We start from the raw sequence: 26,513 nt of genomic DNA on the forward strand, positions 1-26,513 counted from the left end.
TCCCAGCTAATAGAACACGAAAAAGTGTTTATTGTTGTTTCCTGAGTTGTTTACTCTTTACTGAGTTGTATACTGTTTACCGAGCAGCTCTGGTTACTACATATCATAGCAGATATAAAATTATGACTGGTTAACAGGTAACAAGAGGTCGATGGTGGTGTTATAAAGGCATCTGATCTTAAATGCTACATTGTTCTTAATTTCCTATACAACTGATCTGCCTTCCGGTATCACTAAAGTGTTTCCCTGAATGAAAATAGAACAAAAACAAATTGCTGAATAACAAAAGCAAGTTTTTGAACTTGTCACGAGTGTTATGAGCCAACTATGATATTGAAGAAGATAACAAACTTAGCCTTCCACCTTAATCATCAATATACTACTATGTACATCAGTATGTACATCAGTATGTGTACATCAGTACACATACTGTGTTGCTTCAGCTTACCCTGAATACATAAACTTTTAATAAAAGCGAACATGATCCATGATATTCAATAATGTAATAATGTATACAGCGAGTGCTTGCTGTGATGTTGAGTTTACCACCAATAATCATTTGGTTTGAAATAAAATCATAAAAAGCCAAAGTGAAATCGACTAGAGTAAAATTTTGTATTGATCACTAGCCAATTAAAGAGTGAATATTGCATGACAACTAATGGTATACTATGAGAACCTACAAACTACAAAATGAAATGGCAAGACACAAATGCTATATAATAGTTTTCAAATAAATTTTAAAATGTACTTTTCCATTTTTCTCCTTTTTTGATTATGAATGCTGCTTAGTTGCTTCATTTGCTGTAAAATGTGCAATGTTTAATAATAGTCTGATGACAAGAAGAAAAATAAAGAGTGTACCTAGCTGGGCTATGTAATCCCGTGATGTTGAAGCCACAATTTTCTCTCCAAGAGGATCCCTCTCAGGGAATAATGCTGGATCTGGAATAGGCTTCACCTCATGAAGACCAAGAGAACGTTTGATTATACCCTGAAAACCTGCTGTCTTGCTAAACATATTCACGTCGTCGTACGAGGTCAAGATGTCGACATTTCCTAAAAGAGACTTACACTCATGGATCCAAATTGCTTTAGGGGTATAATATAGACTTTCAGTTAATCTTTTCTTTGCCATCTTGCATTGAAGATGTTTAAAATGCCATGAAAACTACAAGGCGTCAGTAATATAATCTCATATTCAAGAAGTTTAAAAACACTTTCATAAGATCTCAATGTCTCAGTCTCTTATGGTAAGACAACTACTTAGCTGACAGCATTTCAAAACTATTGACAATAAAAAAATTATTGATACACCTCTGTTTGACAATTTGAGAATAGAGAATCTGGAAGGTAAGCTACCTGATTCTATATAAGGCAGGCCCTTGTGAGATGGACATAATAGCAACAGAGTCACATTAGATGATAACATCACCTACTCAAGATACAGTGGTAACACAGAACACATCACGAACATTCTTTTCAATGTGCAACACTGTTCTTTCCCATGTCCTCTAACTTCATCTATACAGTTTATTTCATGCAGTATTTTATACAGTTCTTTATACAGTATTGATTATCAGGAAATTACCTAAAATGACAAAAATAAAGCTAAAATCTCATTGGCTAACAGAGAAAGAAAAACTAAAAAGTTATATATTTCATATTTACAGTTGCACTCATCACATCAAGTAATAGAATAGACCACATTTGTCTATTAATGATGACATAGTTAGCAGTTAATTACAATAAATCTATACATAAGCAGTATTGTTTCTATGATTAATGCTAGAAAAAGAAGCATAGCCAAGTGGTTTCTTTCTTCTACTAATACCTCACTTGTTGATGAAACACCAAAATATTACTATGGTCTTAGCACAGTAGAGCACTGTCAAGACTTTTTAGTGCCTATTCTTTTGCATATCACAACCAACTGAATAATCACAGAGCTGAATATCATAACCAGAATGTTATCCAGTCAAATATATGTATGCATATTGAATCATCGATACTTATCTCACTAATGTTTTTGTGCTAACATAAAAGTATAATTTGATTTGTACTGGTAAGGGCAACATGTGGTGCAAATGTAAAAACTATCATGTTAGGTTTGACTGGAAAAAAATTTACACCGTCTCGATCATCCTACTTTGACACTCGGGACCACCATTGATATATTGAATGCAGGACTAACCATATATTGTACAAATGTTTCTGCTCGTTTATCTATCGCATTGGTCTTTATGCATGACGTATAACAAGAGCTTAACATCTCATTGTAAATATTTAATATTTTTTGTCCTATACATGAAACATTTCATGTTGAACAGAAAATTTTAAAATTAAAAAGCGAAACAGAATGGTACTTATTAATGCTATTGAACAGAATAGTTGATTTTGGTTAAAAATCATTGAAAATGATAGGGCTAACTGATAGCCTATTTCTACACAAGAATGATTTTTCTGCCACCAAGAATTATGTTCGCCAACAAAGAGTTAATTGTGTTGTTGATTTTAAGAAGCGCAGCTTCACACCACTGCATCTGTAAAAAATGAAACTTAAATTCCAAATATTGTATTAGACAGTTTTAGTTTGATGTGAGCTTATTTACACTTTAGCCCAAGTTCCTAGGCCTTTATTGTAATTACAGGTCTGCAAAGACTTGACGCTGAGTAATTAGTGATGAATGCAGACTTTACAGCAGAAAGAATGTTGAGAGGTTTTTATTGACAAGTTTTTATCATTAGCTTCTAAAATCACAGTATTTTGAGGTTTATCAAACAATGCGGACTTCCTTTAGTAAGTGCTTTCGTCAATGCAAGTTACAAAGTGCAGTACTATAATTTCTATTGGAAATATTTCAAATTTGAACGTGAATATGTTTATAACACAATATTCCGATACAAATCACTAATGATACGTTAGGATGTGTAAGTTAACAAGTATGGTTTCTGTGAATTGAAAAAGTAAACTTCTGGAATACATCAGTTTTTGAAAAAAATTCTACAAATAGCCATCAGAGCCAAATAGGGAAATTTGCCTTGGTGAAATTACGTGTAAGTTATGATTATATGAAATATTTCATGTGCCATTTATGACAAGTACAGTTAATGGTGTCTGGAAAAATGTAGCATCAACAACGGTAGTCACTACACTCTACTTCAAAGTGACTTTTAATGGTTAGTCCTCCAAAATTAGAAGTCTGAATAAACTGGTTGCTCCAGCAGGGCTGCTTTTAGTCAATAGAAAGATTTTTACTTTTGTAATTGTTAATGCAGTTCTTGTGAGACTTTAATTCCAAAAAGAAACCAAAGATCGATCCCAACATCAGCAACATAGTCAAATAGATACATTCAAAGAGAATAATGTTATTTTGATTTAATAACACGGTTATCAGTACTTTACAAGTGTAGACAACCCCCACAAACTAACCTGCAGGAGTCATTGGCCCAACTAAATCTGCTGACTCTTTTCTCAACTTGGCTAGAAGTTTCACCCTCTTGTCAGCGGTTGTGCCAGACAGTAATGTAGTGTATTTATACCTCCGATAACACAGATCGCAGAGGATATACGAGCCGCTGGGATCTGTTGTCCCGCAATGACAAATGTACTCTACGCATGGACTTATATCCAGAGTGGCTATAAAATACACCACGACATGAGAGACAAGTCATGCAAGAGATGTTCTAAACTAGAGATGTTCAAATTAATTGCTAATATGAGAAGAGTGCTGTTTTCAACAAGATCTAGTATATAAAACTGGTGTTTAAAATGACAATAATTATGATATTTTAAAGGGAAGTCACAAGATAAAAGGCACTCGAAGCAACTGAATATCATTTATATGTCTCCTTGATAAAATATTATGTAAAGTTCTGGCATGCTTTTATTTGGTTGAGGCCTACGAAGAAAATACAGAAGAAATCTAAACACTCTGGTCATCAGCGAGGTTCCTCGTCATGTATTTTGCGCATTTACAGCTTAGTTTACAGTACAAGTCATCTAATCGTGATCGGTTGGTACGAGTGGCAGTACCTGCACATCCTGGGTGCAGCTGCTTCATATGCTGTATGTACTCAGAGCTCGCCGTGTAGGGGGTGCAGAACTCGCATCGCATTAAATGATCCCTCGACTCTTCATCACTCACCACTCTTGCTGGTCGGATGTTCCGGGGATCTACAGACACACAGGATGTTAAAGCGTACCGGTTGACATCAGGTAAAGAAGTAGAAATCAACAACATGTATGAATACTTGAATCATGGTAACCATTCACGCGGAATAAAGTATTCATGAAAAAATATCATCTCGCTGAGCAAAATGAGTTTGAAAAACTGTTTCTCATCAGACCATTTCAGCATATCGGCATCACAAAATGCCATAACTTGTTCGAATAATCATATTTTAACTGAGAAAAAATATCAAGACATATCCTGACCTCCACAGTTTTGTTTACAAAGAGAAAGTTTGTCAAGTGCATGAAACTTGTAGTTGACATATCTAAGTTCAAATATGTTAGGGTTTCTTACCAATTCTCAATGAGTCACTCATCACAAAATCGTCACTAGATGGTGAGTCATCCATATGAGACATGTCGGTAGACAAGCCCATCTCTGATCTAATCCTACAAATCAAAAAGCCTTATACAGTTATCTGGGATCGAGTCACCCTACATGAAGTTTAATAGTACTAATGTTTAGTAGCGTGTATAAGGGTAGTAAGAGCTTTTCCTCGATCACTTGTCTAGTCGGAAAGTAACGGAACAGGATTATGGAAACAGGAGGTTAGTTGTGAGAGCTCTTCTTCACGCAGTCATCTAATTCAAGGCTGAGAGACAGTAATAAGCTCTCTATGCAAACCAGCAAGCTTTGAGTTCATAAGATGAAATTCATGACCACTAATCGATTCTAATCAGAGCGGGTTAGCTCACATCAATCATGAAAAATGCAAAAACCAACTCAACTACCTCATAAAAAAGTCGTATAAAGGACCAGTCTGATTAGAGAGGTCTTTTGGTATTTCCTCAGCGTTGCTAGAAGATTCCTCAGCACTCTGTTCTCCAGCCAACCGTCGGCGGCGCCTCAGATTGCTCATAGCTGCTGATGGAGGTGATGAACTTCCAGCGTCAGCACTGTCCCCTACAGTGATTGTTAATGTAGTGAACAAGATGACATTATACTGAACTACAGTAGTGAAACTAAACAGATAGTATATTGCAGCGGTAGCCCGAAGACAGATTTTTCAACAAGATAACACAGCTTGTAACTCTATTCTATTCAGGGCAATACTCATCAAATGTATTGCAGATTTATTATAATGTTACTACTTACAACCACATCACACAAAGCTTCCGACTGCAGCTTGCTGTGAGAAGCACAGCATAGCTATAAAGTAAGGGTTTATAACAAAAATACGGAGTACAACTCCCGCCAGCTTTTAGGAAACCTTATCAAAAGAGAAAACATTGATGCTTAAGTTATCTACTATGTATCCGCACTATAGCTAGCCTGAGCCAACATATTATATGTCAAAGCTAAAGCATTGTTCTTTACCACAATGAGTACAGAGTGTCTAATGAGTTTTACATTTACCATTTACTATTGCACAGAACACAGAGAAAGACACAAATATTTCTATATGAAAGTATAGAACAGTTAACAAGTGAAAACGAATCTTTAAATAAACTCAACTGCACCATCCCATTCATGAGCTCAACCTAAACCCATATAATAGTAAAAAGAAAGCAATTCCAAAACAAAACATTTAGATAATTCACTATTGAAATGAAGGTTGACGGTAGTAATTAAGGTTGACAGTAGTAATTAAGGTCGGCGGTAGTAATGAAGGTCGACGGTATTAATGAAGGTCAGCGGTAGTAATGAAGGTCGGCGGTAGTAATGAAGGTCGACGGTAGTAATGAAGGTCAACGGTAGTAATGAGGGTCGACGGTAGTAATGAAGGTCGACAGCAGTAATGAAGGTCGACGGTAGTAATGAGGGTCGACGGTAGTAATGAAGGTCGACAGTAGTAATAAAGGTCGACGATAGTAATGAAGATCAATGGTAGTAATGAGGGTCAATGGTAGTAATGAAGGTCGACAGTAGTAATAAAGGTCGACGATAGTAATGAAGATCAATGGTAGTAATGAGGGTCAATGGTAGTAATGAAGGTCGACGGTAGTATTGTAGGTCGACGGTAGTAATGAGGGTCGACGGTAGTAATGAGGGTCGACGGTAGTAATGAAGGTCAGCGGTAGTAATGAAGGTCGGCGGTAGTAATGAAGGTCGACGGTAGTAATGAAGGTCAACGGTAGTAATGAAGGTCGACGGTAGTAATGAGGGTCGACGGTAGTAATGAAGGTCGACGTAGTATTGAAGGTCGACGGTAGTAATGAAGGTCAACGGTAGTAAGGAAGGTCGACAGTAGTCATGAGAGTCGACGGTAGTAATGAGGGTTGATGGTAGTAATGAAGGTCGACGGTAGTAATGAGGGTCAACGGTAGTAATAAAGGTCGATGGTAGTAATGAAGGTCGACGGTAGTAATGAAGGTCGATGGTAGTAATGAGGGTCGACGGTAGTAATGAGATTATAAGGGTTGATGGTAGTAACGAAAAAGAGCAAGCCACACTACTCAAAAGACACACACCTTAAATGGCTGACCACACCTGATCTTATCAGTTAATATCAAGACCCAAAAAGATGATTTGGTAAACATGTGCAGTGTGAGACAAAAATTAAATGAAAATAAATAGTTATTCTGTAAATTCACCTATAAAAGATAAAAGAAAACCACAGGCCACCAAGCACACGACATTTCGTGATGAATTGCATTCAGGCACAGCCATTGTTTATTTAATCACTTATCTATTGCTTTTATCATTATAAATTAATCGTTTTTATGTAAAAAAAACCTAAATTAACATTATGTTAATTTTGTTTTTACTTGAGATTGGAAAAACCAGATAAATGGCAAGTTCTTCGTTTGGATTCTTCATTCCTTCACTTGAATGAGCAGCAAACAGAAGGCAAAAGAGAAGTTGCTAACTCGTCAGAACTTCTCATTTGAGGTCTCGTTTTACTGTTACCTTCCTTTTTTACGAATGTAAAAAAGTTATGTTCTTTTCAAATTCTATGAAAGTTATCAGCACTTTCATAAAATTAGGATATCTAAAACTGTGTACTGCTAAGTTTGTTTCAAAACATCCGAAGCTACTTATACAGTTGTGACTGATAAGATCTAGAAAATATGTTCACTTAATTTGCTGTAATACACATATTTTTATATTAGTAAGAAAACCTGGAAATGACAATATTTTTGGTTAAAAATTCATTCAACATACTGGCACCTCTGTAGGGCCTTGGCAGCCGCCTCCCCTCTGAGGATTCAGCTCTGATAATGCCGCTTCTTCCAGCAGCAACCGAGCAGCTGTCACTATCGTCATCTGCGTCTTCTAAAGGATGCTCAAGCATCCATGTAGCCAAGTTATTCTTGGCGTGTGCAGTAACTTCACCGGTAACACCTGTAAGCGCCGCTCAAAAGAATAAAGTCATAGTACAACCCCAGGTACAAGAACTCATGGAGCAAAATAAAGTTCTTTAAAACTTCAGGTTTGCTTCAGATGTTTATGACAGAATTGACGATGCATCACTACAGCTATACTCAATTATGCTACGACATGTCGATATGTTTTAACGAACAAATACTTAAATCATAATTGAGTAAAGAATTGTGCTATTTTACGCTCTAGCACATTCTATCATACACTAAATTAGCAATCTTTATAATATGACAAAAGGATAAGGAAATCTTTTAGAGAAACATTCTCTATCTAGTGACATCTAGGTAGAGCTGGGTATCAAACAGAAGTGTGCCATGGCTGCTGGCTTGACCTAATACTAATGAGTAGCCTCTATCTTGGCTCCTCGCTACCGTAGCACTGGCAGCCATGACAGTTAGCCTAAAACCTCTATTTGAATGCCATGACACTCTATTTTTCAGCCCTTCCCATATAGTGGCGTTTAATTGAAGGTAGCATTTAAATAAAGGGTGGCACTGTATTTTTCGACTTGCTCGTCAGAAATTTGGAAAAATAAATTTAACCCTTTTACGGGCGAAACGATGCTAATGTTGCCTATATTTTACAATCTACTTCGGGCGAATCGACATCGACAATAATGCCGTCGGCCTCAGCATTTTTGCTAAGCCGTTTGTCATATGCGTCAAAGTATCAAACCGAGTTAAACAAGGAGCTACTTTGATGAAATATTAGCCTCATACTGTTATTAATTATTTTGATGGTGTCGCTTTCAAAGTTTTTAAAAAAAACCGTAAAGCTTTGGAGTTAGAAAACACACTTTAAGTTTTTAATTTTAAAATATGTTTTAAATGTTTTAAAGGTAGAATGCGCCTTAAACCATAACTGTCATGTACAACTTTTATTGTATTTTCTAGATAAATTAGACACACTGATTTCGATTTTGTACTCAAAATAAAGATTGGTCCACTAACTTTGTAAGTCATTATGGCTTTCTTAAAACGTTTTAATATCCATCTCGAAAACAACAAAATCGGCATAACAAGCTCCGCCCATAAATATGTGACAAAACCTAGCTTTTTCAGGAACGGAAGTTAGGGATGTTTAGTCCGATTTAGAATAATAGAGATGGGTATCTTGAAACCAACTATTATCGAAATCCAGCCTGTAAAATAATTTCAGTCCTTTATGAAAGGTGGATAAACTATTTAAAATTACTCGTAGCCTATTACATGATGTTTAAATAGGCTGAACGCCAAGAAAAATAGCTCAAAAGCGCGGTTTTATCACAAGCTAGTGTAGTTATCGCATTTTTTTGAGCTCATTTTCAAATATGCAATGTTAAGTAGCTTATCTACCTTTCAGAAAGGACTGAGATTATTTTTAAGGCTGCATTTAGATAATAATGGATTTTAAAACGCCCGTCTCTATTATTCTAAATCGGTCTAAACATCCCTAATTTCCGTTCCTAAAAAGCTAGGTTACGTCATGTATTTATGGGAGGAGCTTGTTGTGCCAATCGTGTTGTTTTCGAGACCGATATTAAAACGCTGTAAAAAAGCCTTCATTATTCTGAAAGTTAGTGGACCAATCTTTATTTTGAGTACAAAATCGGAATCAATGTGTCTGATTTACCTAGTATACACGATATAAGTTGTACGTGACAGGTATGGTTCAACAATGGCTGCAATTACATCGTATGATGTTCCTGAGGAGTATTCTCATCGTTCGTTAAAACGCTTTTAAGTCTAGGTCAGATTTTAAACCACATTTTGGGCGATTCTGAAAACAATGGATCAGATTTAGACCTTAATGATTTCGAAGCAGTGTAGTTCTGACGATTGTGATGATCGATCTTTTCAGGTACAACCACAGTAGTAACATTAAAAAATTAATTGTTATTGACGTAACCGAGTCATTACTAGTACTATTTTGTGAACACTTCTGCTGCTCACACTTTCTATTATGGGCTCGTAAAGATCAAAAAAATGTCAAAGTGGCGGGCAAATAAAGGTGTTGTTCAATTAAAGGGTGGCGCTGTATTTTATAAACTCTTTTTCTATAGTAGCTTTTATTATATTCGGCATTCAAATAGAGGTTTGACGGTAATTGGTATAGCTTGTGGGTTTAGCAGCAAGTGTTGCTGGCAAATAACACCCTAATCTTCTTAATTATTCATATTGCTTTTCCTACACAAATGCCTCTACCAAAATAAATACACCTGGTTTGAGCTTTCAAGTAAATCAAATGCATAATTATTTCTTGATTTCAAACTAAAATATGAAACGATTTGTGATGACAAGACTTTGAATACCATCGACGATAAATGTGAGATTTGCAATTGTTAGTACTGGAGTGCATACCAAGGGCTTCCACGGCCCTCCTTATATGTGGAGCGGTAAAACCCATCTCTAACAAATGTGTTGTTATTGGTTGAACTGTTGGACTTTCTGGCCTCTCAGCAGCTGCGCTTTCAGGTGGAGGACTTTCAGGTGTTGGTGGTGGTGACCGAGCACGACCTCTACCAAAGGTTTCAGCGAGACGGCTCACGCGTTGAGACCCACGAACTTCTGTGTTAGAATTAAAAGCTCGGCTAGATCGAACAGACGACCGCCTGTAACAAATATAAGCCATATCAAAGAACCACTGAACGATACAAGCAGGCAGATGTGTTGAGATACTTTTGCTGGCACTTTGCCAATAATTGACATGCTAGCCAAATGTCAAACATGATTGACACACTGATCATGTACTGGATACCAGAAAACAACGATAGTTGTTAATATTAATCTTACAGTGGAGTTGTGCCCTTTTGTGGTAATTGAATTCGTAAGTATTTCTAATGAGCAACCAATTGGCACCATTTTCCAAGAGCAAAACCATATTTTCCAAACCACAAGCTAGCACTGGGTTAGGTGCTTTGCATGCAGACTAGCTTGTGTTTAATTGTTCTCTATACCCACAGAAGGATGAATTATAGCTAAATTATTATTAAAAAATCTTTGGACATGAGTGAAGCCAAAAGCGAGCATGGAGCATGACGCAGACAAACCTTGTGTCTGGAATGCTACAAAAGGAATATCACAGTGGATCTAGTAAGAGGTCCAAAGAATTTAATGAAAATGCATATGTGCATAGAAAGAAAAACCAAGGGTTGGACGTTAACACAGCCAACTAAAACTTGTTGAAAACAAATATGAATAAGGAACTTTTTTTACCACGAACAATGAGAGCATTACCAGCGCAATGAACAGGCAATATAGTTATTACTATAATAGAGGTTTGTTCATTCTCACCAGTTTTATGAAAAATTAGAATGACAATTCTAAGTTCCTCTGAACAGCTTATAAAATGTATCTGAGCCAGTTAGACATTGGGAGGCGTCCTTCCAGGTCTTGCTATAGAGACAGTGATTAGACAGTTGATGCTAGATAGGATGAAGACATAATATGAAAATAGTATTGAGCACGAGGAATGTAGCGATTCTAGAGTGTACAATAAAAGGAATGTAGCGATTCTACAGTGTACAATAAAAAGCAATTGTTCGGTTGTAAATGTCATCGCTATACCTCGAACTATACATGCCAGGCAGATGTCTACCAAACAGCCTTGACATAGCTGTAATTCGACTAGTGTAAGCTGGGGACTCCATCAACTCTCTCATCTGCACCTGCTGTGGGAGGGACATGTCAGCCATCAAGTCAGGCTCAGTCTCACCTAAAAATAATTGATTTTTTGACCAGTTGTAAGCAATGTTGGAGACGGATGAAGATGCGGACATGTAACACCGCAAAGACTCTGTTTTGTACTTATAAGCAATATTATACTATAAAAATATATTTATATGAGTTCCATATCATTTCAAGGCGCACTAATTAACAAATGAAAAGCTATGATATTTAGTAAACTTTATATGACAGAGGTAGGAGCATTCAGACCTGTATTTGCTATGGTAAAAAAAGACTAATCACCTGACAATACTGTAGTAGGTGTATCCATAACACTTGTAATAAATAAAATGAGTTGATTAATATATCATACCCTACAAAGTTTAAATCTAAAAAATTATGCATACTGTTTACACTTATTTTTTGCAAAGATGTTTTTACTTTCTGGTCCATTATATAAAAACTAGAATCACCAAATTGGTATAACTCGCTATGGTTGACCAGTAAGAATTTATTAAACCACATCCATTCTTTGTCTAAAATTTCTGTTGCAAGCATGAAGTTAATTTGTGCTACTGCAGCATATACAATGTTGAATTTGTGTCCTCGTCCTACCTGTAACCTTAAACCTCGTGCAATGTGCAACTAGTGAACACAGAATCTACCGGTGAATGCACCATAAACTTACTATCATAGTTCATTTGACCCCAACGAAAGTTTGTGCCCCGTGCAATAGAGGCCTGTGAGGATGAGGTTTCATCTGACACAACTTCTGTTGCAGAATTTCCACTGCGACGGGCATAGTCCTCTGCAAAATAAGTTTTTACACATACATATATATCATAGCTTAGAAAGGACAGAGTAGAGTAGGAAAATACTGTATCAGATCAATGGATAAGGTACTGAAAGAAAATGTATACATTCAGCAAAGATTTTGGTTACTCTTACAAGGACACCCAACCCAACTTCTCTTAGCTTGTTAGTCATCATACAAGGCATGACCATCAGAATTGAAATAACCATAAGGCCTATGTGACTACTAGGAACAATGATTGATTATCATCAAACCATGGATAAACATCTAGACACGCATGTACAAAACACTAGTTTCCGAATGCCACTCAAGGATTATTACAGAATGTAGGAAGTTCAGTTTAGAATATGGTTTTAAACAACAAAAATTTGTATTAATGAAACAGACTCCTTTAAATTTGTAGCTTAACTCCTTCAGTAACAAAAGTATTTCAGGGCTGTTAGACGTATATACTGCATGTTGATATGAACTGTTAGACACGTGTGTTGATATAAGGACTACTAGACATATGTGTTGATATTAGGACTACTAGACATATGTGTTGATATAAGGACTACTAGACATATGTGTTGATATAAGGACTACTAGACACAAGTGTTGATATATGGACTGCTAGACACAAGTGTTGATATAAGGACTACTAGACACAAGTGTTGATATAAGGACTACTAGACATATGTGTTAATATAAGGACTACTAGACAGATGTGTTGATATAAAGACTACTAGACATATGTGTTGATATGAAGACTACTAGACAGATGTGTTGATATAAGGACTACTAGACATATCTGTTGATATTAGGACTACTAGACATATGTGTTGATATAAAGACTACTAGACAGATGTGTTGATATAAGGACTACTAGACATATCTGTTGATATTAGGACTACTAGACATATGTGTTGATATCAGGACTACTAGACATATGTGTTGATATAAAGACTACTAGACAGATGTGTTGATATAAGGACTACTAGACATATGTGTTGATATAAAGACTACTAGACAGATGTGTTGATTTAAAGACTACTAGAGATATGTGTTGATATAAAGACTACTAGACACATGTGGTAATATAAGGACAACTAGACATAATCCCACGACCAAACGAGCAGAGCGAAGTTTGAAAGTTTTTATAATAAATGCATGTGCACACAACTTACGAAAATTATTCATCAACAATGAGACGAACCCTTGTTTTGAAATCTCATCAACAAATTTAGCCATCGTTTTGTAGTCGTTAAAGTATAATAACGATACAAAACACATTTAAGCCTATTTAAATATGTTATCAAGTCTTTGTAAACCGTCGGCATTATCTTAAAACTTACCCATCTGATCGGATTATACACAAATAGACAGATTAATTTGGACGAAAATCGCCACAAAACGCTTGAAAAGCTTGGTTTAATAAAAGTTAAGACCGGCCTACGATACGCCAATAAAACCGTGCGACAGATAGTAGAATTATTTAGCAGTGCGCATTTCACGAGAAAACTGTGCTCATTTCACCAGTCTATGGCATTGTTTACTTGTAATCGAAGGTTTCTGTAATAAACGTAGACCGTTTGAGGCGTAGACCGAATTACAGGTACGAAATTGTGGTACCCAGTTTACCAGCCTATGTTTTTTGTCCAATCACCGAAGGTTTCATTATTTAAAACGTTAGCCGAAATTCTTTACAACTTATGTACAAGCTAGGGCGGAACTACAACGCCTCTTTATGACGAAAACATTTTTTATTTTGCTGCAGTTTAAGACGTGTGAATGCTCATACTTGCTTTCGCTATCAAAACCATTCTACATTCAACGCAACCAACTTTCAAACTGTGTATAGTACACAGTAGCTTGCCATTTTACTTCTAATTTTGCATTTCAAAGTTCTAATAAACATATTTCCTTATTGTTGTTGAATTACATACATTACAGTAGATTAGGCCTACAGCTTTATAACACTTTTATAACAGCTTTTATTTTGCTGCAGTTTGCAGAAATCTTCCAGACGGGTGAACGTTCATACTTGCTTTCTGTTAAAGATCGCTATCAATACCATTCTACATTCAACATAACCAACTTTCAAACTGTGTATAGTACACGGTAGCTTGCCATTTTACTTCTACTTTTGCATTTCAGAGTTATAATAAACATATTTCCGTATCGTTGTTGTTAAAATACATACATTACAGTAGGTTAGGCCTACAGCTTAAATTAATATTTTTTTATCATTGTAAAACAGGTTTGAGATAGTAGTAGATTAGGTGTGATTTTTTGTGTGATTAGGTGTGATTTATTATTGTATTAAAGCAAGCTTTTTAAGCTATTTCTAGAACATTTCTATTACAAACAAGTCTCATTTACACTATACTCTGTCAATTCTTGCTGAGAACTACTTTTTCAACAACCAACGATACCCATTCTTTTTTCCATTATCACTTTGGTCGTGGGCTGTATGACAGAGGAATTTTTAGTAGATATTATCTTGAAAATCCATCTAATAATTTTTGCTTAGATCAACAATCCCCAATATCTAATATCTGGCCCCTAGAAGATTGAGTGAAGATTGGATTGAAAAAATTGACTGATCTTAATCTATATCTAAAATTCATTTTACAACAAACAATATTTAGTAATTAAATATCAAATATTTTCAATATAGTAATCCACTGCAACTACATATACTGTAGATTTAATGCAGCTGTGTTGATTGCAAGTTGGAACAACACTGTCAATATACAAACAAGAATTTGAGGTAAATAGACCAGCTAAACATAATTACAGAAGGAGACAGCGCAGTCAAACCGTCTATTGTTTTTTCAAACCTACACAAGTGAATAAATAATATCTACCAGTATTATAGTATGATAGGAGAAAATAGTAGAAAGACAGTCATAAAGGACTGTCAATATGAAACATGAGTATTAGATACCTACCTTGTTTGAAAAGCAGACTCGAGTTGTGCTCTGCAACGACTGACATGTGATAGAGAACATTTAATACTCTCTCCAAGTCCTTAAGGTTATAATTAGGTTCTAAAATCACAGGCCAGAAACTAAGTCAAGATGTGCAACACATCTCTTAGGAAACTACTCCATTTAAATAAAAAGTGGGTTTTTGTAAGTACTTGACTGTCTGATATCAACGACCTAATTTTAGAAGTTGCCAAAAGCAAATTATGCATTTCAAGATATTAAGCTCCATTTTTTCACTCATAAGCATCTAAAACTACAGCAACTTTTCATGTCTGAAAAAAATTTAGAAAAAAACATTTACAATAAATTACGTTTAGATATAAGAGACATTTTCAGGCTTTTTTCCAAACGTAAACCTCACTATCAAAGCTGTGTACAAGAATCTTTAAAACTTGTTGTCAAAGCTGGAGAAGCTTTCAACCTTCCAGACAAAAAACAATACACTTATTATACAAAACACAATGACCATCAGTAAATCTGGTCTAAGAATAGTAAAACTTGATGACAACAACTTAAAAAACACCCAAGAATAATGGAAAACAGTCAGAAAATATCTTAGTAAAGAATACTTTCTATCAAACACCAGATTTCTGCCTTACATTCCGTATGACTAGACTGGTACCCACTAATCATTAACCCCCATGCAAAACAGGTTTGACATTGTATTTCAACATAACTAAGAGTTGAATGGAAACTTACTAAGTGGATTCACCATGAGTGCTCGCTCAGTAAGTGACTTCATAATGGACTTGAGCACCTGTCTCAAATCAGCATTCTCTGCACTACCAATAGCGCCTTTCGGTAGCACCAGCAAGTCAGTATAGCTGTTGCTAGATAGCAGCGCACACAGAAAACGTAAAGAGGCAACTTTTAGCAGACTCCACTGCATAAGCATCGCTTCACCATGGCTTGAAGGAGGCTGAAAGACAACACCCGTGTTTACCAGTAAGAAATACAGGATTCTGAGACAGCGAAAAAGCAAGATGTCAGTGAGCTAAAACTGGCTGGTAAGACTCACTGAAACACCTTAAGTTACTTGTACTGTAGTTGCTAATAATAATAGAATACATCCATGATCACAGTTGGAGGAGAATATTAATTATAAAATAATGGTATAGCACATAAGGTGGTTTGAAATCAAGCATTTTATTAGCGATCAACAAGCTCCTTCAAATGATGTATAATATGTAAGGCTAAAGTTAATCTTTACTGATAAAATTTCTAGTAAGTGTTTGACTTGCGCTACATCAGAGAAATATGCATGTTCGAGAACTAGTTGCTTATCTTTAAAACTCTTGGATCTGGTAAACAGCACATCAATAAAAACTAACTTGTCTAGTTTTTAAAAGCTTACTAACACAAACACTAAACGTTATACAGATATTTGATGGAAATTACGAACTGCCTGCTTGTAAACATGTCACCGCTGTTACATCCGATTGTTACCATTGCTACGCTTCTTATATTATGAAAACTTGAAAGCCTTTACATTCACAGCAATGAGATAAATAAAATATAATCATATAATAGTTGTAGCAATAATAAAGAAGTTTAAATAATGAAAGATTATTAAAGGATATTAGAGAAATTCTTTAGAGGTCACCCATTGATTGCCATCCATAGACCTATTAACTATACTTAGTATAGTATACTACTATAGTATGCTATACTAAGTATAGTTAATAGGTCTAGGTTGCCATCATACAAACCACAACTATAATTAGCTACATCTTAAACCATCAATTAAAAGAAGTTCCAAGTCCTCACATTTGTGCCAGGCCTTTGTTCTTCATCCGCTGTAACAGGTGGCTCGGGTAGTGGTGGTAGCGGAGGAGTTGTCTCCCTTGGAGACGGCAATTCTTGCTGCCTTTCCGAATCCGAGTCTTCATCAGCAGCGCTTGAAGCTGCAGATTTCTTGTCAGCATTGTGATCACCTTGGTCGCCATCATAGAGCTGTTGGTATGAAGAACTGTTAAAGCTACTTTTACAAAGTTATTCAGAAAAATACGAACAGAATGAATGCTGTAGAAAACATTAAAATATTTTGGCTGCGCAAACTAGTTCACACGAGTATGTCTCAGAATTATGACTTACATTCTGTTATTTCTACAGTCTTCACAATGGCAAAGCTTGTGAACTTGAGCTAATTCTACAGACCAGTGATTTATAGATGTTGCGCAAATATCAAAAAATTCCGGTAAATGAGGTAGAGTGTACTGCTGATAGCCAACCTTCCTCGTAATAACCAACACGCGAAACTTCAAAAAGATAAAAGCACATTTAAGCAGAATCGACATCAAACTGGTTTTAGTTAAACCTGACTGAGGTTAAGATAATTGCGACAACTTGTATGAAACTCACCTGAGCAATGTCTCTATCGAGCTCTCTCTGTAGCCTTGTCAGCCTATCAGCTTCCTTGCTGGAGGCACGATCAGCAGGGTACCGGTGTATTGCATTGGGCAGTTGAATGCTAGACAACCTTGCAATGTCTGCGAGTAGCTGCGCATCAAAGATACCCAACTTGGAGATTTCTATGCTATAGGGAACAGCCTCCAGCACTGAGTAAGGTACATCGCTGTAAATAACAAGAACTCGATAACAACAGCATGCACACACACTAATCATTGGTACGAGTTGGACATCAAAGCAGCAACAATAGTTATGCACTAATATAACGAGTATTCATCGACAGCTCTTCAACTATAGCCAGTCGATACTACTCTGCAACAGAACTTGACGATTACACCAATTAATGTACTCCTTAAATACTACCACAAGACATATTTGTGAATGAGTAGTGAAGCAAATCTTTCTATTACAACAGTTGAGCCCACATGACAGGCTAATGTGCACCAAATTAACAATGACGAGGGAAGTTTATGGCCGGTAGAGAACTTACCTGACTGCCCTGTCAGTATCTAACCACTGTACTTTGACATTAACCGAACCAGGCCTGCAAGCGCCAAGCACAACTCCTTCTCTCTGGTTAGTCGTGTTGACACACTTACCACCAACTCTCAAACCATGGTCAACGCCACCAACTAACGCAAGAGCTGGCCAAACCTAACAAGTAGTAATAATATATGTTAAGTGAAAGACGCACTCTCTTACTGTCACTTGACAATTTCCATTGATTACAAAAAGGTGTGTCAGACATGCTAAAGTAAGCATGCAAAAACATTCAGTCTAGTTTACCAACCTCTTTACATAAACCTTCAATCGCTATATCCTTAGCCACTCCCTCCGGCTTTTTCTCCTTGACCTCAGCTGATACCTCAGAACTGTCAGATTCTGCACACAAAATATGTTGAATAATTATTTTAATCCTTTACATTATATGTGCAAGGGGACCTCGGGTGAGTCATTACTGTCAACCAGTAGTCTTGTGATGGGTTGTGCTAGTGCTTTTGTCACCTTTGGCTAAAGCTGGTCGGTATGTCGGTATTACCGTTTTTTGCGGTACTTGCTTTTAAAACCGAGCGGTAAAAACGTCACAATGAAACCGCGCGGTGCGGTTCGGTCGTTCACGCACCGAGAATACCGAACAATTATGTGAACATTCATTCGGTATCGGTACGCACTCAGGTAGACCGAGCAACTGTTGTCACATGGTAAAAGTGGCGCCAAAATAGAGCAGATTGATTGGTGGATGGATATGATGTTTCGTCGCAGGGGGCCATTCTTTGCAGGAAGAAGAGTCGTCATGCTAGAATGTACGGCGAGAGTATCGCAGAAGGTAAATGCTTTCATTGTTTCTTATTATACTCGATGTTAGGCCACGAGTGGTACACTTAAGGTTTGTGTCGGTACTTGGTGCATTAGTTGGTATGGCTGGGAGGCATTTGATTTTTTATTCTACTCTCTAAGTCTAAATCTATCGTATGCATGGGTGCGGATCATCATTTTTTTTATTTTTGATTCAATAAAGATTGATGCTAATCAGATGGACAGCGGTGAACATTGACATGCCAGTTATTGCAGTTTTAGTGTGAGTACTATTGTTTTTATAAATCTAAATGGAGAGGAAATATTAGCTAGGCAGCAGAATTAATGAGAATATTATTTATTCAAGACTCGAACTCAAAATTTTCGAGTTTGTTATGACTGTCAATGATAATTTCCAAACCATACACTTTGTCAGTTGCATTATCTTTTTAATTGTAATAATTAATTCCTTATCATTAGGAGTTTTGTTTTCAGTCTGCACATAACTAACCGCCTGAACTTAAATAAAATCTATCATTTTAATAATGTGCGTAATTTCTTTGAAGCTCTCAAGAACAAAATTTTATGATATAGACATTGTTCAAAGCTTTTAGAATGACAATTACTGATATAGACATTGTTGCTTGCAAAATTTTACTCTTCGCTGTTCACTCTCCTCACGTTCGCGGACTGCTCTATATTTTGTTTCTGTTTACTTTGTAGTTCGTACTCTAATTGATTTTTATCATCATTGGTAGGTGAAGACACCGAGGATGCTGATTTGGGGTTTTTATCACCGACATCATCATCATTGAAATCTACCGAAGATGCAGATTTGGAAGTTTTAACACCAACATCATCGAAATCCGATGTTTGGCAATGCTTTGATACACTACATTAGATGTAGAAACCACACTGCTTACTTCTTCCATGTTAGTTATTAATAAGCACGCAATTTATTTGTAGATGTATGTAGAATTGCAGTAAACGCTGTCAAGTTGAATGTTGTTTTATATACGGTATTTGTAATTACATATATAAATAAAATAAATTGTCGTTCATTGCTGAAGAGCTGGGTTTATTCTCAACAAACATGGTACATGATTTTATGTGTGTCTGTGATTTTGTATTCTATACTCGCTTTCTACACGCTCGCCTAAAATAAAGAATACACAATATCCAACTTCAAAGTTAAGAGTGGTGGAATGAACCAACAGGTGGATTGTGCAACCTAAATGCCATCCCTTGTACAAAGGGACCCTGTACTCAAGTAGAGCTGGCTAGTGCTGCGTAGCAATGGTAGGTAGAACACAACTTCCAAAAATTCATGCGGTTGTGTCTCGCTTTGCGGTATTTGTTGGTGTGTAAACCGAACCGTATGTTTTTGGGAGTTTTTCTCTCAATGTCGGTATGCGGTACGGTATCGGTTTAAACAGGTGCGGTTTCGGTATACAGTTGGTGCCCAAAACCGCCCAGCCTTACCTTTGGCTACCCTTTATACTCATACATCTATCATATCCTTCACCTAACCCGTCATTTGGCTTTAATTACTCAAGTATTAGCCTACTCTATAAATCAACTACAGTTACCTGAGTCCCTACTTACATGCAACTAATGACTAGTTATGAACAGTCTATATTTTACTAATTTATACGCCTTCAGTTACTAACAATTACCAACACATCCAAAATAAAAAACATGGAAAGAGTTTCAAAACCAGCTGAAATTATAGAAGCAAGTTTTACCATCAACCGTTACTGTATTAACAAAATTCATACAAAAACCAAGGAAAGACAATGGAGCATCATCTAACTACCCGAAAATATTTTACAAATGCAAGCCTATTATTATTATTTGGAGTTGTCTTTCCAATCTCCACGAGAAAACACTCCATGAAATTAATTTTTTTTAAAAGGCTAGAGATTTTGGTATTTCTCTCCTTTGCTGTTTCTAGAAAAGCAGGGAAAGAAGTACATGTGACTTCATCTGTACAAAAACTAATCATTCACCACATGCTGAAGTGATGTTCAAGAATAATCTATATGTGATTAAAAAAGGATGACTAGTTGTTATTTCTTGTTTGAAAATATTAAGTCAATATCGTGTTGAGAAATTCTTTTTCCTTGACCGCAGGAACAAAGCTATCATCGACATCTATTCTTAAAAGCTAACTGTCACTGATAAAATTTTAACACTGTTGATAACATAATTGAACTTACCCTCAGCAGGAGCATCACCAGGAGAAATAAGGTTGATAAGACCTTTGGCTTGGCTCAACCTTTCTCGAAGAGCCGTGTTAAGAGCTGAAGACCAGCCATCCACAGGCATAAGCTTCTGCAGCACACTGATGTTAGCTTCTACTATGGTGGCAACCTCAGGAGCGCAGTATGGTTCTCCTGGAGTGATGTTATGACTTGTTTCCAGCACCTGTACATCTGTCATTTTAACCTACAGCATAGCAACGCTGCGAGTACTGCCCTTCACTTGTAGCAATATGAAATTTTTTATATGTATTTTCTACCACTCAAGAATGCTAATTGCACATATCTAAGAACACATAATTTAACATTGCATTGCTCATTTAAATCTTTTTACAGGTAAAAATACAGGATATCAGCAATTTTTCTGAGGACAATTTAAATGTATCTCTGGCACAAATACGTAAATTTGCTACCTTGAAATATCTTGCTGTGATTTGATGGGTTATTATTTACACTCGATGCTAATCATTGGCATTATTTTTTGGTCAACTTCTCTTATATGTTTACCAATTACTAAACTCTCTCTACCTTCTTACTCAATGCATCGTTGACATCGCTATGAATAACACCCATCTTTTATATTTTTTTTCTAGAAACTTACCTTCTCTCCAGGGTTTGTGCTGTAGAACATCACACAAGGATAGAGAGGAACATTGTCTATGTCCTCAAATGCTAGCCTTGGTTCCTAGAAATGCATGTTAGATAATTTGTGAGAAATGAGATGCTCTAAGAAGTAAAAGGCATGAAGTGCTGAACCAGTGTAAGTGTCACAGATAGACAAGATTCCAATGAAGGTTGTCGATGACACCATATAGAATAATAATCAAACTGCGGGAGGGCCTATTAGCGGCATAGCCTTAGTGCAAATTTAATAATCAATAGTATTAGATCAAGTGTGAGAAACTGAGAAATCTGATGATGGTGACAAAGGGTTGGCTAGTTATGACAGAGTAAGCGCATACCTCTCCGTTTTTTCCAAATGATAAGGTGTGTGAGTCCATGTCGAGAATGCATGTAATTGTGTCTCCTTGAGTAAAACTTGGTAGAGTCGTGCCCTGCTCTCCACCATGATAAAGGTTTCCACTGTTTAGCAAAAACAGTTATACAAGAAATGACCATGCATCAGCCAGTAACATCAAATGTAATCCAGGAGGTCGATTATTAAAACAAAAATAACAACATGAAGTAAATAGACTCACATGCTAAAAATATTATAGATAATAAGCACGAAAGTGCAATTTAAAAATGTTTGGATACTAAAAACAACCTGCAAGTATCTAGTTATTTTGAAGCTGCATTCAAATGCAGTATGAGCAGTTTCTTTCAGTGTTAAAACCTATTTTGATGAGCCGACCAAGTCGGATATGTTAACGTCTGTGGAACACTAGAATAAGCCTATCAAATTGCCTATACATTAATAACCATTTCCTGTTTGCAATGGTGATTATCATCAACACTTATAGTCAGTTTTAGTTTAACAACTTATTGCGCCAAGCCTAGTTTCAGAGCACTCTAACCTATACCATATTGGGTTGTAAAAAAATCACTTAAAAAAAGAAAGTGCAATACGCTACTCCAGAGACAATTTACGTAATTGAAACCTGGCTTGAGTACCTGTAGGCTCTGTAGAGCCACATGTCCACAGTAATTCTATGGTTGTACTCGATGAGGGGCCACTTTGAGACACCGACACAAGTGCCTTCATTTCCTCGATGCTCACGAGCTATATAGAACTACAAGCAAACAACATTAGTCTTTTGTTATTTGTAAGAGGATAAAGAGAATCGGTAAGATATAAAAATGGAATGTGTACACAGGTCTAATGAAAATATCAACTACTGACCAATGATAGCCAATATTGGTCAGTGGCCTTCAAACATCAACGCTGTAACGCCGGGCTTACCTTCCATTGATGAACACCAGATGTAATTGGTGAGCAACTAAGCCCATAACCTCTCCCTCCATTACCATGTGTAAGCACCGTTCCAGATTCCACAGTGCAGCAGAGACTCTTATCTGGATCAAACAATGCTTCCTGCAACAAACGGAACAAAGAGCTTTAAAAATGCTTACCTCCATGTTTTTTAAGTATAGCGGTATTATCATAAATTTAGGCAGATGATCTTATCACATTAAAATGTACAATGAGATGATGTAAAAGACAGCTAATGGAAAACAATGATTCACAGTGTACATTCATACATGTATATGCATGAATCAAGATATATGCTAACATGTGGAGAAAATCAGTCGTATGATTAAGCTGATAAGACTAAGAGTTGTCTGATCCTGTTACAAATGTCCATTACAATGAAATCCATTACAATCAGTTCACTTACAATAAAAACATGAATACCATAGAGTGGATTAAATTTGAACCAAAAACAAATTTTATTATTTAAACCAAAAATGACAATTGCTGCAAAGGAGATATACACTTACATATGTATCTATCTGAAAAAGTCAAACTTCAACTCTATAGCAAACGCATTAAAATCACACTTTTCAAAGCCAAGTCATTCTATATAACACTAACATGCAGCGCATAAACAGAATATGCACAAACAGTTTATATAAAACCCATGAATACATTTTTAGAACTGAAAATATATGTAAATTTATGGCTAGATAAGATATTATAAATTGTGTTGGTTTACATTTGAATGGTAGGTATGCATGTACATACTACATTGCTTGATATTGACCAGGTGCCTCACAGATAAAACTACATACAGTCAAACATGGATAACTCGTCCACGGATAGCTCGAACACATGGTTAATTCGAACATTTCCTTTGGTCCGTTCCCACGTAATGATAAATTGCTATAGATAACTCGAACTCAACACTGTTAATTCGAACTGTTTTTTTGCCCAACGGCTACCGAAACGGTTGTTATCGCTTTAGAAAATCACTTTATTCAAAGCCATAGAGGTAAACTTCATTTTTTCGTAATTCATAAGCGTCGTTATTACCACCATCGGCAAAATATTTTTGTCAACGACTTTTCTAAAGGTTTGGTGAAATTTGATTTATACTGCTATACGATGAGTAGCACGGACTAGCCGGGTCACGCGCGCAAGGATTTTCGCCATGCACATACAAAACAAAAATCGCATGTTGTTTTTGTTTTGTATGTGCGTGGCGAAGATCCTTGAGTGCGTGACCCGGCTAGCCCGTGATGAATAGTTTTCCGACGTTGATTCCGTGTTGAATCAACGTCGGAATGTTGAATGTTTAAAACGTCTTAAAAATTGTTGTAATTAAACTTTAACGTTGTCTGAGCTACAAAAAACTATTCATCGTTTGACCTAAACACAGAATACGTGTGTACATCCAATAAGTATCTATTAAAAAAACGTGAGTGATATAGAATGTACGTAAAACCTCATAAAACTTCTAATTGAACTGCCTCGGAGTGTTGCTCTTAACGAATCCCAGGTAAAGTAAGATAATCTTTGCATAAACTTCAAGAAAAAACGGCAAAATTGATCGTGGGTAAAACCCCAAAAGAAAAAAATGTCTTTTCTTTTGAGCATTTCAACAACGATCAAGTTTTGCCAATGTCAATCTGAAAAACGTCCTGGCAATAACATCACCTCAAACAACAAACCAATCTCAAGTGATAGAAAAATCTCTATACTTTTTGATAAAAACGTTTTAAACTTTACATTAGAAGCATTTAATTTGAAACAAGCCATTTGTGCTTTTGATTTATATTATAGTTTGTATATGTACATGTATCTACTAATAAATAAGTAAATATATGGACTTGTGACAGTGCTCTGATAACTTGAACGCTCTGATAATTCGAACACTTTTGCTCGGTCCCTTGAAGTTCGAGTTATCCATGTTTGACTGTATTTGTAAGCAACCAAAAACAATGTAAAAAGATTCTGCACTTGTACCGTGGCTGAGTTGATAGGACCCGAGAGATCTTCCATGCTGCTCATTCCATCTTGAGCAGAGGTGAGCTTGCGAAGCTTAGAGTCAAGAAGAGCTTCTTGTCTGTCACACGATCTCTTCGCAACATACCGAGACGAAGACCACATGCTCTCCGACATGTTATGCAGGAGGCCAGCAACCACCTGCCAGTAAATACCAGCTGCTTAAGACGATAGTACTTCACATACTGTAGTACGCCAAATCGATCTTAAATGCTGACATTTTAAACGTAAAGGAAGTAGCACTAAAATCGGGGCTATTTAGTGGATGGCTTAATTGAAAGAAAGTATAAGCTAGCGATTTTTGCTAAAGTGTCACCGTTTCTACCAGTAACTTCCACATCTTTACTACCGAGTAACTAAAACCATCAAAGGACATCTTCACTGCTTATCAAAACATTTCTACATTTATTTTACACTTTTTACTCAACGTTTGGCTTAATACTAGATAAATGACACAGCAGCTTCAGTTTGTTGAAAGAAAAACTATATCCAGTTGAGAATTTTTTATGAAAGTAGCTAAGACAAGCCAATTTTTTGAACCCAAAGACTTTATGTAAATATGCAGTATTGTCCTACTATAGCTTTACAAAATTACTGCTACAACATAATCCAGTGAAAAAATGGCAGCTTCACTTCTTTGAATGCTTTCCCTAAGTTTATATGACACATTTTCACTACCTCTTTAAAAAGTGGTTAGAGCCCAACCCTAGTTTGTTAGGGGTTAAGAGAGTATCTTACATGTGATTAACCTGGTTACCTTTTTATTCACTGCAAAGTCATCTGGCTGGTAACTTGGTAACATGATGCCAAGTAAATGAAGAGATGCCAACTTAGTTCTCAAGTTGTAAACATTGGGCTCTGCAATTAGGTCAAGATGAGAAATAACAGCGTTTAATTCTTTTCACAATACAACCACACAGTACATTGCCTTCAGCGCTTTATATTAAACTGAATTGAACAGATGCTCTGAGAGTTGTTTCTCCTGTAGCAACTACTAACTACTACTACAACCTTTTCTATATAATTTTTTATTTTGCAAGTTACATGAAAAATAGTATTTTTATACCATAATACTTCAATAATTGATGTGAAAATGTTTTTATACATGAATATATTACGTATCATAAATTTGGTGATGAAATTGTTAGTAAAATAAAATGCATTTTTAGCCACTTCTCTTGTTATATTATAATAACGAGTGGCATAACAGTTCATGTAACCATATAACTAGGCATATGCCAGATAGTGCTTTCCTAAGTTAATTTCAAAGAAGCAGTATTAACCATAAAAACTGGTTAAAATAAGCAAAACTGGTTTAAACCAATGAAAATGGTTTACTTAACATTAAGTATGGTGTTTCATTCATAATATTGGTTAAAAGTAAATCGTGAACTTGCTAAACAATTTACAAAAAATTAAAGATTCCATTAAAATTATTAGTACATAACTTGAGAGTTATCATTATATAGGTAAGACAACTCCATTCAGGTTTTATATGTCTGATAATAATTCCTTGAACTGATATCTTAGAAGTATTGCTGATACAGCGATATACGGTAGCTTATAATCACTCATAGCTTATCACTCATTAACCTGGTAGATAATCAGGTAA

The 26,513-nt window shown here is 36.1% G+C and overlaps 1 protein-coding gene across 1 annotated transcript in view; it reads right to left on the reverse strand.

The window, feature by feature from the left end:
• Positions 1-26,513, reverse strand: part of LOC137390790 (probable E3 ubiquitin-protein ligase HERC1) — a 171,055-nt gene that overhangs the window by 87,984 nt on the left and 56,558 nt on the right. Inside the window, exons 37-58 of the mRNA XM_068077107.1 lie at positions 25,659-25,759; positions 24,837-25,042; positions 22,859-23,012; positions 22,570-22,688; positions 21,918-22,038; positions 21,557-21,640; positions 20,914-21,142; positions 18,189-18,280; positions 17,889-18,052; positions 17,351-17,564; positions 16,757-16,942; positions 15,689-15,908; positions 14,951-15,049; positions 11,892-12,011; positions 11,105-11,252; positions 9,899-10,149; positions 7,341-7,520; positions 4,967-5,138; positions 4,530-4,624; positions 4,037-4,177; positions 3,434-3,640; positions 865-1,059 (exon numbers count right to left, since the gene is read on the reverse strand). Coding sequence (XP_067933208.1) covers positions 865-1,059; positions 3,434-3,640; positions 4,037-4,177; positions 4,530-4,624; positions 4,967-5,138; positions 7,341-7,520; positions 9,899-10,149; positions 11,105-11,252; positions 11,892-12,011; positions 14,951-15,049; positions 15,689-15,908; positions 16,757-16,942; positions 17,351-17,564; positions 17,889-18,052; positions 18,189-18,280; positions 20,914-21,142; positions 21,557-21,640; positions 21,918-22,038; positions 22,570-22,688; positions 22,859-23,012; positions 24,837-25,042; positions 25,659-25,759 — 3,498 coding nt within the window. The remainder of the gene's footprint in view (positions 1-864; positions 1,060-3,433; positions 3,641-4,036; positions 4,178-4,529; positions 4,625-4,966; positions 5,139-7,340; positions 7,521-9,898; positions 10,150-11,104; positions 11,253-11,891; positions 12,012-14,950; positions 15,050-15,688; positions 15,909-16,756; positions 16,943-17,350; positions 17,565-17,888; positions 18,053-18,188; positions 18,281-20,913; positions 21,143-21,556; positions 21,641-21,917; positions 22,039-22,569; positions 22,689-22,858; positions 23,013-24,836; positions 25,043-25,658; positions 25,760-26,513) is intronic.

Source organism: Watersipora subatra, chromosome 3, assembly GCF_963576615.1.
Source record: "Watersipora subatra chromosome 3, tzWatSuba1.1, whole genome shotgun sequence".
Classification (NCBI taxonomy): Eukaryota; Metazoa; Bryozoa; class Gymnolaemata; order Cheilostomatida; family Watersiporidae; genus Watersipora; species Watersipora subatra.